At 43.6% G+C, this 12,256-nt stretch overlaps 1 protein-coding gene across 2 annotated transcripts in view; it reads right to left on the bottom strand.

The window, feature by feature from the left end:
• ASTN2 (astrotactin 2) overlaps window positions 1–12,256 on the bottom strand; it is a 1,034,049-nt gene that overhangs the window by 715,178 nt on the left and 306,615 nt on the right. The window contains exon 4 of one of the 2 annotated variants that reach the window (XM_004372122.1): window positions 6,318–6,470. The exons of the other annotated variant lie outside the window; for it this stretch is intronic. Coding sequence (XP_004372179.1) covers window positions 6,318–6,470 — 153 coding nt within the window. The remainder of the gene's footprint in view (window positions 1–6,317; window positions 6,471–12,256) is intronic. 2 annotated transcript variants of the gene reach the window in all.

The raw sequence follows: 12,256 nt of genomic DNA, 5'->3' as shown, positions 1-12,256 counted from the left end.
ATTTGCTTTAAGATCATTAATTCTGACCACCGCGGAGTTGAATTTCAAATATAAAGTTCTACTTTAAAAAAAACCCTTCTTATAATGCTTGAACTTCATGAAGCTCTTCTTCACATCCAAACAAATCATTCCCTGCTTTATTTGAATGCCAATCCTCCTGTTCACTGCCCATGGACATTGGGGGAGGACTACTTAGCAACTGCCTCATAAAACCCTGTCACAGACATGAAGGCAGCAATTAAGTCCTCCTCTCGCCTTCCTCTCTCTGGCTAAGAATGATGCATTTCAGCATCCATCACGCCTCTCAGGAGGAGCTGTAACTGCAAAAACACATTGGAGCTGCTTTTAACCATGTGCTCAATTCCATAACACCGGTTCTCTGCTACCCATTCCATTTGCTGGAAACCGCTGGGCATCGTGGACTGGGTGTGGAGCCTAATGAAGCAGAGAAAGACCAGGTGCTCCCACTCTGGGCCAGAAGGCCCATGACCACCTCATGGCACAGGGAGGGGAGAGACAGCACAAGCCTGGGATTTTATTTGGGATTTTTGATGGGCAGTGAAGGCAAAAGAAGCATTTCCAAAATGGTATTTCTATGGACACTTGTCTTCCATAAGATGTCAATAAATGATCTATGAGAAAAAGAGAGTCTGTGGTCAAGACGGTTTCACAGACATTAAGCTAAACAAAGCATCCCAGCTTTCTTTACTACAGGACTTCTCAGGGTCTCCAGTAGATTAAGATGCATAGGGGAATCTCTAAGTGGAAGATGGAGTGTGTAGCACTTGCAAACTTTTTTGACCATGGAGTCCTTTTGTCCAAGAAAAATTTGAGAATCTGTGGTAAACAAGTTGAGAAGTGCAGGCTTGACATATACTATCCTTACATTTTTTCTGAAAAAAATCTTATTATTCAATGGCACAAGAAAAAGCACAAGCACAGTGTTACTAAGCCATTTTGAAAATTGCTTTAACAGCATCTACTTGTATACATTTAATGTGCTATCTGTCAGCGATTCTATCTATGAGGGGAACAGGCTCCCCTAGAGGTCTGTACCAGGAGGCTTTTGGCTCACCACAGATCAGCCTACACCACCACTTTGAAACTTACACAACTGAGCACTTCCCAATGATCTTGAATGTTAATACACTCATTTATTTAAAAAAAGATTAAGTACTTTCTATGTATTAGGTTTATGAATATGAAGTTTATATTTTAGAAAGAAGACAGTAAACAAATAAATAAATATGATTTTAGCTTAAACTAGTACTATGTAAGAAGTAAAAACGGGTTATCTAACAGCATGTTCTAGTGGCACAGTGGTTAAGAGCTACAGCTGCTAACCGAAAGGTTGGCAGTTTGAATCCACCACCTGCTCCTTGGAAACCCTATGGAGTTCTACTCTGTTCTATAGGGTTGCTATGAGTTAGAACCAACTCAATGGCACCTAACAACAACAACACGTCCGGGATGGAAAGGAGCAAAACTTTAAATTCGGCAGTCATGGCAGACAGCTCTGAGGCGCTGATATCTGAACTGAGAACTAAAAGATAAGAAGGGGGTGGTCAGGAGAACAGTTGAGGGAGTGATGGGGACTGGCGAGCAGAGGGAACAATAATTTCCCTAGCTCTAAAGAGATGAGCCATTTGCTGTGTTCCTGTAACACGAAGGAAGGCATTTTGGCCAGAGCAGAGCAAGTGACGTTAGAGAAGAGAGCAGGAACAAGATCTCACGAGTTTATAAGCCATGGAGGGTAGTTTGGACTTAATTCTAAAGTTAATGGTGGTACAATGGTTAAGCTGGTTGCTAACCTACAGGATGGTGGTTCAAACCCACCAGCTGCTCCCTAGGAGAAAAGATCTGGCAATCTGCTCCCATAAAGATTTAAGCCTAGGAAATCCTATAGGACAGTTCTACTCTGTCCTATAGGGTAGTTATGAGGTGGAATTGACTCAATGGTACCTAACAACAACAACAATTGAAGGATTTTAAGCAGAAGATGAGCTTATCTGGTTTATGTTTCTAAAAATATTACTGTGACTGATTTGGAGAGACTGAATCAAAACGAGGGTAGTTGCAGGGAGGAGGTGCCAGATGACAGTGGTAACAATGATGATGAATAAAGGCAGGTCAGATTCAAGATACATTTTTAAGATATAAATGAATTTCTTCATGCATTAGTTGTCTAAGGCCCCATCTAATTTATAGATTAAAATAACTTGGTATCTAACTATAGTTCAGCCCAAACAGTAGTTCATTTTTTTTTTCCATTCGATCAAAATGGAATTTTTTCTTTTAATTGTACTCAGTATATATTTAAAAAAAATTTTTTATTTCAATATTGTTTACATGTACCAAAAAAAACATTCCTGTAGAGTGGATTCCGACTCACAGCGACCCTATAGGACAGAGTACAACTGCCCCGTAGGGTTTCCAAGGAGTGGCTGGTGGATTGAAACTGCTGACCTTTTGGTTAGCAGCCATAGCTCTTAACCACTGCACCACCAGGGCTCCAAAACCTTCACTAGCAGCCATTGGATTTATATGTACAATTCAGTGATATTGATTATGTCCATCTTGTTGTGCAACCATCACCACTATCCATTTCGAAATTTTTCCATCACTCTTAAAAGGAGCTCAGGGCCCCATTAGCAATAACTCCCTCTTTCCTCCTCCTTTCCATCCCTGGAAACCACCAATAAACTTTAATCTCTGTACATGTGCCTATTTTAGATTTTAATTAATTTTAATTTTGTAATTTTCTCTAATAGAAGGAAATAGACTAACTCTGGAGTGAAGGCCAAGTTTTATACAAACAAACAAACAAATGTTTCATGTGACGTTGTTTATAGTGGTGAAATATTAGAAACAGCCGATATGCCTAAGAAAATTAAGGTGCATAAAAAGGATATTTTTGAAGACTTCAGTGCCATAATTTTTTTTTTAGGATATGATACAAAACATGAAATTCAGAATGGTAGTGAAGAGGAGGGGAAACTATAGATTTGGAGTCAAGCGTGTTTTGGTGTGCGTATGTAGGTGTAGGGAGGAAGTTGGAGGGAGTCTCACTAAAAGGTAGAGGAATAAAAACAAATAGGCAAGGCCAAGCAAAATTATGAGTGACCCTGAATGTCCAACCCAGAACAAATATAAGATGGCATTACTGATTTCCTGATACACGCTAGCTGAGTGACTCTACACTCATCATTTTATCAATCCTCAAAGCAACCCTCAGATGTAGGGATTGACATTCTCATTTTACAGAGGAGGAAACCAAGGCTCAGAGAGATTCAGTGACTCTTCCAAAGTCACAGAACTTGAAATTCACAGGGCTGGGACTTGCCCCTGCTCTTTATCATTCTATAATCATTGGCATCTAGGTTTTACCACATGCATTCCAAGAAGGAATACCAATAATAGCCTCTGTCTCTGTTTATGGCCTCAGCTTAACATGAGGATCTTGGTTTTTCACCCCACAGGATTAAGGCCTAGACATTCTCTCAACAAATAGCAAGCACCTGTCATGTGTCAGGCAGGAATGCAAAGATGAGCCAAACAACAAGACAGTTACTACCTCCAAAGAACTCTCTGGATAATAGAGGAGAAAGCCAGGAAACAGAAAATCATAATTACCCAAAAATGAAATCAGTGCTTGTTATGGAATGAATTACGTCCCCCAAAATATGTGTCAACTTGGCTAGGCCACGATTCCCAGTATTGTGTGGGTGCCCTCCATTTTATGATCTGATGTAGTTTTCCTATGTGTTGTAAATCCTAATCTCTGCCTGTAGTTAATGAGGCAAGATTAGGTTATGTTAAAGAGGATTAGGGTGGGGTGAAACACCCTTACTCAGATCACAGACTGATCCAATGCAAGGGGAGTTTCCCTGGGGTGTGGCCTGTATCACCTTTTATCTTACAAGAGATAAAAGGAAAGAGAAGTGAGCAGAGAGATAGAGACCTCATTGCCACCAAGCAAGAAGAGCCAGGAGCACGTGTGTCCTTTGGACCCAAGGTTCCTGCACTGAGAAGCTCCTAGACCAGGGGAAAATTGATGACAAGGACCCTCCCCCAGAGCCAACAGAGAGAGAAAGCCTTCCCTTGGAGGTGGCATCCTGAATTCGGACTTCTAGCCTCCTAAATTGTGAGAGAATGGATTTCTGTTTCTTAAAGCCATCCACTTGTGGCATTTCTGTTATAGCAGCACTAGACAACTAAGACAGTGCTTAACACATGTATAAAGAAAACCTTGGAGAATTCAGAGTGGATTTTGACTGTGACAATCAGCGATATCTTCATGGAAATGTGCTATTCAAGTTAAGCTTAGAAAGATAGGTAGGGCTTTGCTAGTACAGAACATACTGATTAAGACCAAAGGTTAAGGACTCAGGCTGCTTGGTTCTCTCTGGATCCACCATTTACCAAGGTGTTCCCTTGGGCAAGTTACTGCAGCTCTCTGTGCCTTAGTGACCTCATCTATAAAATGGAAATCACCATTGTACCTGCTCATGGGATTGCTATGAGGATCAAATGAGATAAGATGCATATAGCATTTAGCCTGCTGCCTGGAATGGAGTTAAGTTCTCAATAAATGACAGTGATTATTCATAGAGGTCACATAGTGGATTCCATGAAGAGGGAATGACATAGCAAAGAATATGGAAATGGGAGCACATGGGTTCAGAAGAGACAGCAGAGAGATTAGCTCTGGGCTGGCTTTGAATATCATGTCCATAAGCCTCAACTTCTGACGGTACTGGACAACCCTGAAGCTATGGGAGAAGGGGAATGACATAAGAAGAACCAAGTAATAGGAACTGGAGAAGTGAGAAGCAGGAAGAAGAGAGACCAGCTGGAGCCTGTAGAATGGACTGGGGGAAAAAAAAGATGGAGTTTAGAAATCAGGCAATGATAAGGGGTTTCCTTCCATACACAAAGTCCCACAGAAAGGCAGGGGAAGAAGAAGATGATGATGATGTAGAAAGACGGAAAAAAGGAGGAGGCAGAGGAGAAGGGGATGAACTACTTTTTATTGGATTCTGAGCTGGGTATTTTGCTATATGATATAACAACTATGTGAGATAGGAGTGGCTTGGAGAAGTAGAGGGACCTGCCCAAGGTTACATTATTAGAAAGCAGCAGAACTGCAATTTGAATCTTGTTCTATCAAATTTGCAATGTTCCTGCTCATGCCACTATATTATATAGTCCACTAAAGAATAGTCCCCACATCTGGGGTCTTAAAAGCTAGTGAGTGGCCATCTAAGATGCATCAATTTATCCTAACCCACCTGGAGCAAAGGAGAAAGAAGAACACCAAAGACACAAGGAAACTATTAACCCAAGAGACAAAAAGAGCCACATAAACCAGAGACTTCATCAGCCTGAGACCAAAAGAACTATAGGGTGCCCAGCTACCACCAATGACCACCCTGACAAGTAACACAACAGAGAGTCCCTGACGGAGTAGGAAAAAAGTGGGGTGCAGAACTCAAATTCTAGTAAAAAGACCAGACTTAATGGTCGGACTGAGACTGGACGGACCCTGGAAGACATGGCCCCCAGACTCTCTGTTAGCCCAGAACTGAAACCATTCCTGAAGCCAACTCTTCAGACAAAGATTAGACAGGACTATAAGACATAAAATAATACTTGTGAAGAGAGTGCTTCTTAGCTCAAGCAGATACATGAGAGTAATGGGCAGCTTCTGTCCAGAGGCGAGATTAGAAGGCAGAGAGGGTCAGGAGCTGGATGAATGGACACGGGAAATCTGGCATGGAAAGAAGTGTGCTGTCATACTAGGAGAGCAGCTAGGGTCACATAGCAATGGGTGTATAAATTTTTGTATGAGAAACTGACTTGAACTGTAAACTTTCACTTAAAGCGCAAAAAAAAAAAAGAAAAAAAGAACAGGCCCCAACCCATGTTCCTAGCTCCCAGCCTGAGAATGCCTTCCCCAAGTTCGTTCTGACTCTCTTGCTCCTCAAGAATGACACCAGCTACAATTTAAAGGGCATCTACTGTGTGCCAGGCCCTGTGCTAGGTACTTTCTATACTGTTGCTGATCAATCACCCCAAAAGATGTATGATCCATTCCAAGTCTCAGATGAGGCAGCTGGGACTCAGAGAAGTTAGCTAAACACCTAGGGTCACACGTCTGCCGTCTTCAAGGCCTCTGCTGAGATGACTTACTGGGGAGACAGGGTCATGAGTTCTATGACCACAGGGAAGCCAGGGAAGAGGGTGCAGCTATCCCCAGCATCTTTGGAACCTGGGGCAACCTGCTGACTTCCTGACAAGAAGCGCCAGGGGCCTACCTCGAGACTTGCTCCTCCGCCTCCGCTTCCCTGCTGACACGCTGCGTGGAGCTGGCTGCAGCTGACCGATCTCGATGGGTGTGTTAGCGCGGAAACTCTCCTTGAACTTCTGCATCAGGGACTCCACTGTCTCCTGCGTCGCCTCAGCTGCCGCTACAGGGTGGGCAACAGGGCTGAGGTTAGGGCTAGGCCCACCCCCAGCCCTTGGAGGACTGGGCCTGGCCACCCTGACTCCCTGGAACTCCCTCCCTGACCCAATGCCAATACAAAATCACAACCCACTGGTCCCAGCACAGACGTTATCTGCTGGTTTATTCATTTATTTATTCAATACCTTCTATGGTCCAGGCACTACACTAGGCCTGTAACAGATGGTAGTGAAAAGCTAGACACAATCCATGATTCAACTAATTTGTAGTTTGGTAGGGCATATATCCAGGCAATCCCAAGACTGTGTGATATTTCTTTGATGAAAGAGTACAAAGGAAGTAATAGGAGAGTACCAGGACAGGTCATCTCATCCATCCTGGCAGTCAAGGCAGGCTTCCTGGAGGAGGGACTATTCAGGTGGAGACGTTAAGGATGAGTAGGAATTAGCAAACCAAGGAAGATCAGGTTGGGGTTGGTATAAAGATTTGGGAAGAGAGGGTCTTAGATAAAAGGAGAAGTATGTGCAAAGATCAGGAGCCAGAAACAGCACGATGCTTGGAGCAACTGAAAGTAGTTTAGCATAGCTGCAGCAGAGTGTGCAAAAAGGGGGCTGTGGAAGATGAGGCTGCAGAGGTAAGAACGTCTTGTAAGTTACATTTAGGAGTCTAGATTTTTACATAAATGGCAAAAGGTTGTCATTGAAAGGTTTTAAACTGGAAACTGACATTTCCATATTTAGTCACTTTGATAACAATTACTAACTATAGAAGGGAGAATGCAAGTGGAGGCAGGGAGGGAGGCCAGCAGAGAGGATTTTGCACGAGCCAGCCAGCGGTGATGGCAGCCTCAACCAGGTAGTGGCAATGAAAGTAGAGAGAAGCAGAGAAGTCAAACAACATTTTAGGAAATAAAATTGTCTCAGGGTGGTGCAAATAGGTAAGCACTGAACTACTCACAGAAAGGTTGGCGGTTCGAACCCACTCAGAGGTGCCTTGGAAGAAAGGCTTGGTGATCTACTTCTGAAAGATCACAGCCTTGAAAACTCTGTGGAGTGGAGTCTACTCTGACACACACAGGATTACAATAAGTTGGAAATGACTCGACGGCAACTGGTTTGGTTTGGTTTTCGGTGGCTATGTGGATCATTCAGTACAACACTCCCACTTTACAGAGGGTAAATTGAGACCCCTAAACAAGGGATATGACTTCCTCTATGCTAGTAAATGGTAGAGTCAGGGCTAGGCCTCAGGCCTTCTTACCCCTAGACCAATGTTCCATTGCCAACAATACCCTCTAATGATTTGCTAGTAGCCACATTTCCTCAAAGTTTTAAAATTGAGACTGGCAGAAATGCTCCAGGAAACGGAGACAGTGAGGTCAGAGGGCAGAGAGAAAAAGATGGAAGATAAAAGGATAAACAGCAGAAAAGCCTGAGAAGGAAAGAGAGAGGCAACATAAAAAGCAATGAGAGGAAACCAGAAAGAAGAAAAGGAAATTTGCTGAATGGCCTCAGTGCTTCTGAGAACTTCCCAAAGAGAGCCCCAACTTTGAAATCTTCAAACTCAGCCCTCCCTCTATCTCTGCCTCCAGAGGCTAGGAAATTTCTTCTTTAGTTTGTGCTACATGCTGTACAATGCCAAGAGAGGAGACATGCAAAAAGATTCCTGTTTCTTTAAAGGGTGTTTCACCAGACTGGACAAAGAAGGTACCTGAACATCCCAATGCCAATTTCTAATGAGTTCCTGCTTTTCCAGGAAAGCTTATCAGCTTAAACAGATGTGGCAGCTCATACCCAGAGGGTTGTCTGTGAATTGGGCTCTGGGAGAAACCCCATCTTTGGGGAGGTGGGGGAAACTGTGTTTTCTAAGGACAAGAGAACTGGCAATGAATATGAACCATCTGGTCGCATTATAGCTTCCTCACATGCCTCTCTTGCTACCTCTTTTCCATGATATCTAGTTAGGTCTACTTGAAGGTGAATCAAGAAGATGTCAAATATGGCCTCCCTACTCCAACCCTGTGATACAGCAACCCCCCAGCACCCTCCAACAAAAGTGTGCTCAAGTGCAATTTTGAGAAGCATTGTCATGCCCGATTCTGATCCATCAGACCCAGAGAGGAGAGTGACTTGCCCCAAATTGTAAAATGTGGGATGTACTGTGGTCAAGAGCCTAGAGTAAGCCAAAGTCTGGAATCCCCCAAGGGAGGGACACATGCAAGTCTGTCAACATTCATTCATTCATCTCTCCATTTATTCATTCATGCAACAAGTATTTTTGAAAAAACTATCATGCACCTGTGCTGAGCACAGGGGATACAAGGGTGAAAAAACAAGCAAACAAACAAAAACCCATCAGCCACTGCCCTCATGATGCTTGCCATATAGAGATGAATATGAATAAAATAATTGACAAGTAGATGTAAAACTTACAAGTCATATGTACCATGAAGGAGTGCTGAATGATGACATAAGAGGTTATATTACAGGAACGTGATTTTGTCTAAGAAAATTAAGGAAACTTGCCCAAGGCAGTGAGTACTGTGACTAAGTTCTGAAAGGAGTATGAATTAATCAGGTGGGGAGAAAGTAGGAGGTGTAGGATGGGGTGAGGTGGGGACAGCAAAACAGGAAGAGGGAAGAGCCTAGGTAAAGCCCCTGTGAGGAGGAGAAACATGGAATTAGCTAATGGGGCTGAAACACCGAAAGCAAGTGGCATGAGGTGATGCTGGAGAGGTGGTAAGAGGTCAGACTCCAGAGGATCTTTTGGGCTTTGATAAGAATGGGACATGTTGAAGGTTGTAGATAGGAGAGTGACTTGGTAAGATTTGCATTTAGGGTAAATCACTGTGGCAGAAAAAAGAAGACTTCATTGGAGAAGGACAGGGATGGAAGTGAGAAGACCAGCAAGGACATACAAGAAAGATAGTTCAGTAGTGCAGAAGTCCAATTATGAAATGATGGTAGCCTGGCATAGGGGAACAGTGGTAGAGAGAGAAAAGCAGGCAAATTTGAGAGTATTTTGTAGGCAAAACTCACTCTGAATGTAGTGACTGATTGGAACTGGTGGATAAGGGAGAGGGAAGTTGGAGCATGACTCCTTGCACAGCTATGGAATGATGGTATCTCTGATTGAGAGGAGGAACACTGGGAGAGATCATGTTTCAGAGAAGAACACAAGTTGGGTTTAGATATGAAAAGTGTGGGGTGTCTTTGAGACATCTAAGTGGAGATGTTGAGTAGACACTAAGGTTTGTAGGTCAGACACTCATAAGATAGAGCTAGACTCTATGGAGAATCTATCCATGCATTCTTTTTAAAAGGTAGAGAGGCAGTATAGCCTATTGGTTAAGAACATGAGCTTCTGAAAGAGCTTAGGGAACAACACATATTCATTCCTGATCTTTACTGGTTGTTCTCCATGCGTACCCTCAGATCCATTTTCTAACCCTAGATTCCTTCCCATCCCACTCCATGCGCTGGAGACAGATTCTATGGACTATCTTATCTAGCCTTTTGCTCTTTGGCTACTAGTTGGGTTTGGCCAAACAGTTGCTCTGGCAGAATATAGGGCATTTCCTTCCTTGGTCTATTCCTGCCTCTGAACCATACTTCTGATAGAGACCGACTCTGGACAACAACAGTTTCTGTCAGAAGCCCCGACACTTGTTTCCATAGGTTCCAGTATAACTATTTCATATTGTTGCCCCTTCAGTTCTAGGGGCTAGTATTGACTTCCTGATATTTCTTATTCCTAGTGCCTCAATAACCCCACGTTGATTTCTTAACCATGTCTATACCTCTGTAACTAGTTGCTTGATTGAATTCTCTTCAAAATTACATCTGAGGGTGCCTTCTTTGTCCAGCTAGGACCTTGACTGATATTCCATCCTTTCTTTTCATGGCTCTGACATTCAGCAACTCCTAAAGGTCAGCCTCCTTGCATTCTGTTATTTCTGCTTTACTTTCTCCTAAGCGGATATAGATTTGACTAGCTGTGGGGAGAGGAGGATACACAGAGAGGAAAGGTTTGCTCTCCTGAGCTGCAAGGGGTTCTGATCCTGGCTGCAGCAAATCCTATCCATCTGTTTGGCTGCTCTTGCCTCACGACAGTGCCAAGACCCCAGACAGGTGTAGAGAGGAAAGTACTCCTGCACACGCCTCCATGGCCAATTTCATCCTGGGCACCCCTCCCCCATCCCTCTCGACCCCATCCGGCAGCTCTATCAATGTCAATATATCAAACTGTCCAAACAAGCCACATTACCTCCTGGTACCCGCTGAGCCCTTCCTCCCCAAAGCGGCAAAATGCTCACCCGTTGCCTGGATGAATGCAACAGATGGTGCAGGAAAGGGCGGGGAGGAGTGGGAAAACCACCTCTTTCTAAATGACATATGAGAGATTGTCAAGCTTAATGGGAAAGAACCACTGGGTCCTGAGGAAAGGAGCTCTGGTGCCCAAGCCAAGACAGAGGAGAGGAAAAGAGAAAAGAAAAGGAAGAGATAGCATGAGCAGAGAGACAAACGGTGCAAGATAACAGAGGGCGGGGCAAATGAAGTGGGCTGGGCAAAGAGAAGGAAGGTGGGGAGAAGGCAGGAGAAAATGAAGAGAGAACAGAGGAAGGAAGGGGTAGAAACGACAAGAGAGAAGACAGAAAAGGCAAGAGAAGAGAAAGACAGCAGATAAAAGGATGGAGTCTGAGTCACTTTGTAAATGGACAAGAGATGTGTTAGTTTCCAGATACCAAGCAAACATCAGCCTGGTACCTGACCCTGCTGAACAGGCACTGCACACAGCATCTACTCCAATACTCAACAACTCTACACTCAAAACTGCCATCTAGCTTCAAGTTCCTTTTCACTTTTATACCCTTTTTGATTTTTTTAGACTCACCCGATCTATGTAGGAATAAAATTCACAAAACTTGAGCATCAAGTCTTTTCTAGGCAAGGGGCTGACATATGCATGTTTTCTTTTATTTTTCCCAAAAACCTTGAAAGGTAAATATCATTAGTTCCTATTTAAAGATGAGGAAACCAAGACACAGAGAAATTAAATAATTTCCCAGGGACACACAGCTTAGAAATGGGAGAGCTGAGATTTGAACCCAGGTTATGGTGACTCTGATACTCTGGCTCCATCTGCTGCACCACCCGACACATACAATCACTGGCCTGTCTAGTGGATGGAGATGGGTATCTCAACTTTGTATATGACTTCTCTGGGCCTGGAGAATCACTCTGACACGGCCCAGCCCCTCCTCCTTAGATCATCTGGACAAGGAGATCCAGGCAATCTAGCCCAGGTGGGAGCCAGGGGCTCAGCTTGATGGAAGACTGGCCTGCTATGCCAGAGAAACCTCACTCAATGTTGATAGCCAAGACACTCCAGCTATAAGGTCCCAGGCTCAGCTCATGTCCCATTTCATCAGTTCTATCTCATTACAGAACTCTGTTCAGAAAACCAAGCACCAGGTGGCATTCCTTGGCCGTACTGCCTACAGCAAGTAAGAAAGCCCACTAGGGTCCCAAAGTTAACTCTGCTGCCATGTGGCCTTGAGCCACTCTCTTCACTTTTCCAGCCCTCATTTTTCTCCTCGTTAAAATGTCTGAAGGGTTGTCGAGAGGATTAGATATTGTTGTATATATAACAGAATATTATGAAAAACTATAGTCCAACAAATTTGAAAACCTAGAAGAAATGGATAAATTTCTAGAAACACACGGCCTACCCAAACTACAACAAAGTGATGTTGAAAATCTGAACAGACCCATAACAAGAGAAGAGATT

The sequence above is a fragment of the Trichechus manatus genome, unplaced genomic scaffold (assembly GCF_000243295.1).
Source record: "Trichechus manatus latirostris isolate Lorelei unplaced genomic scaffold, TriManLat1.0 scaffold00016, whole genome shotgun sequence".
In the NCBI taxonomy this organism is placed as follows: domain Eukaryota; kingdom Metazoa; phylum Chordata; class Mammalia; order Sirenia; family Trichechidae; genus Trichechus; species Trichechus manatus.
This window is presented reverse-complemented; position numbering and strand designations above follow the sequence as displayed.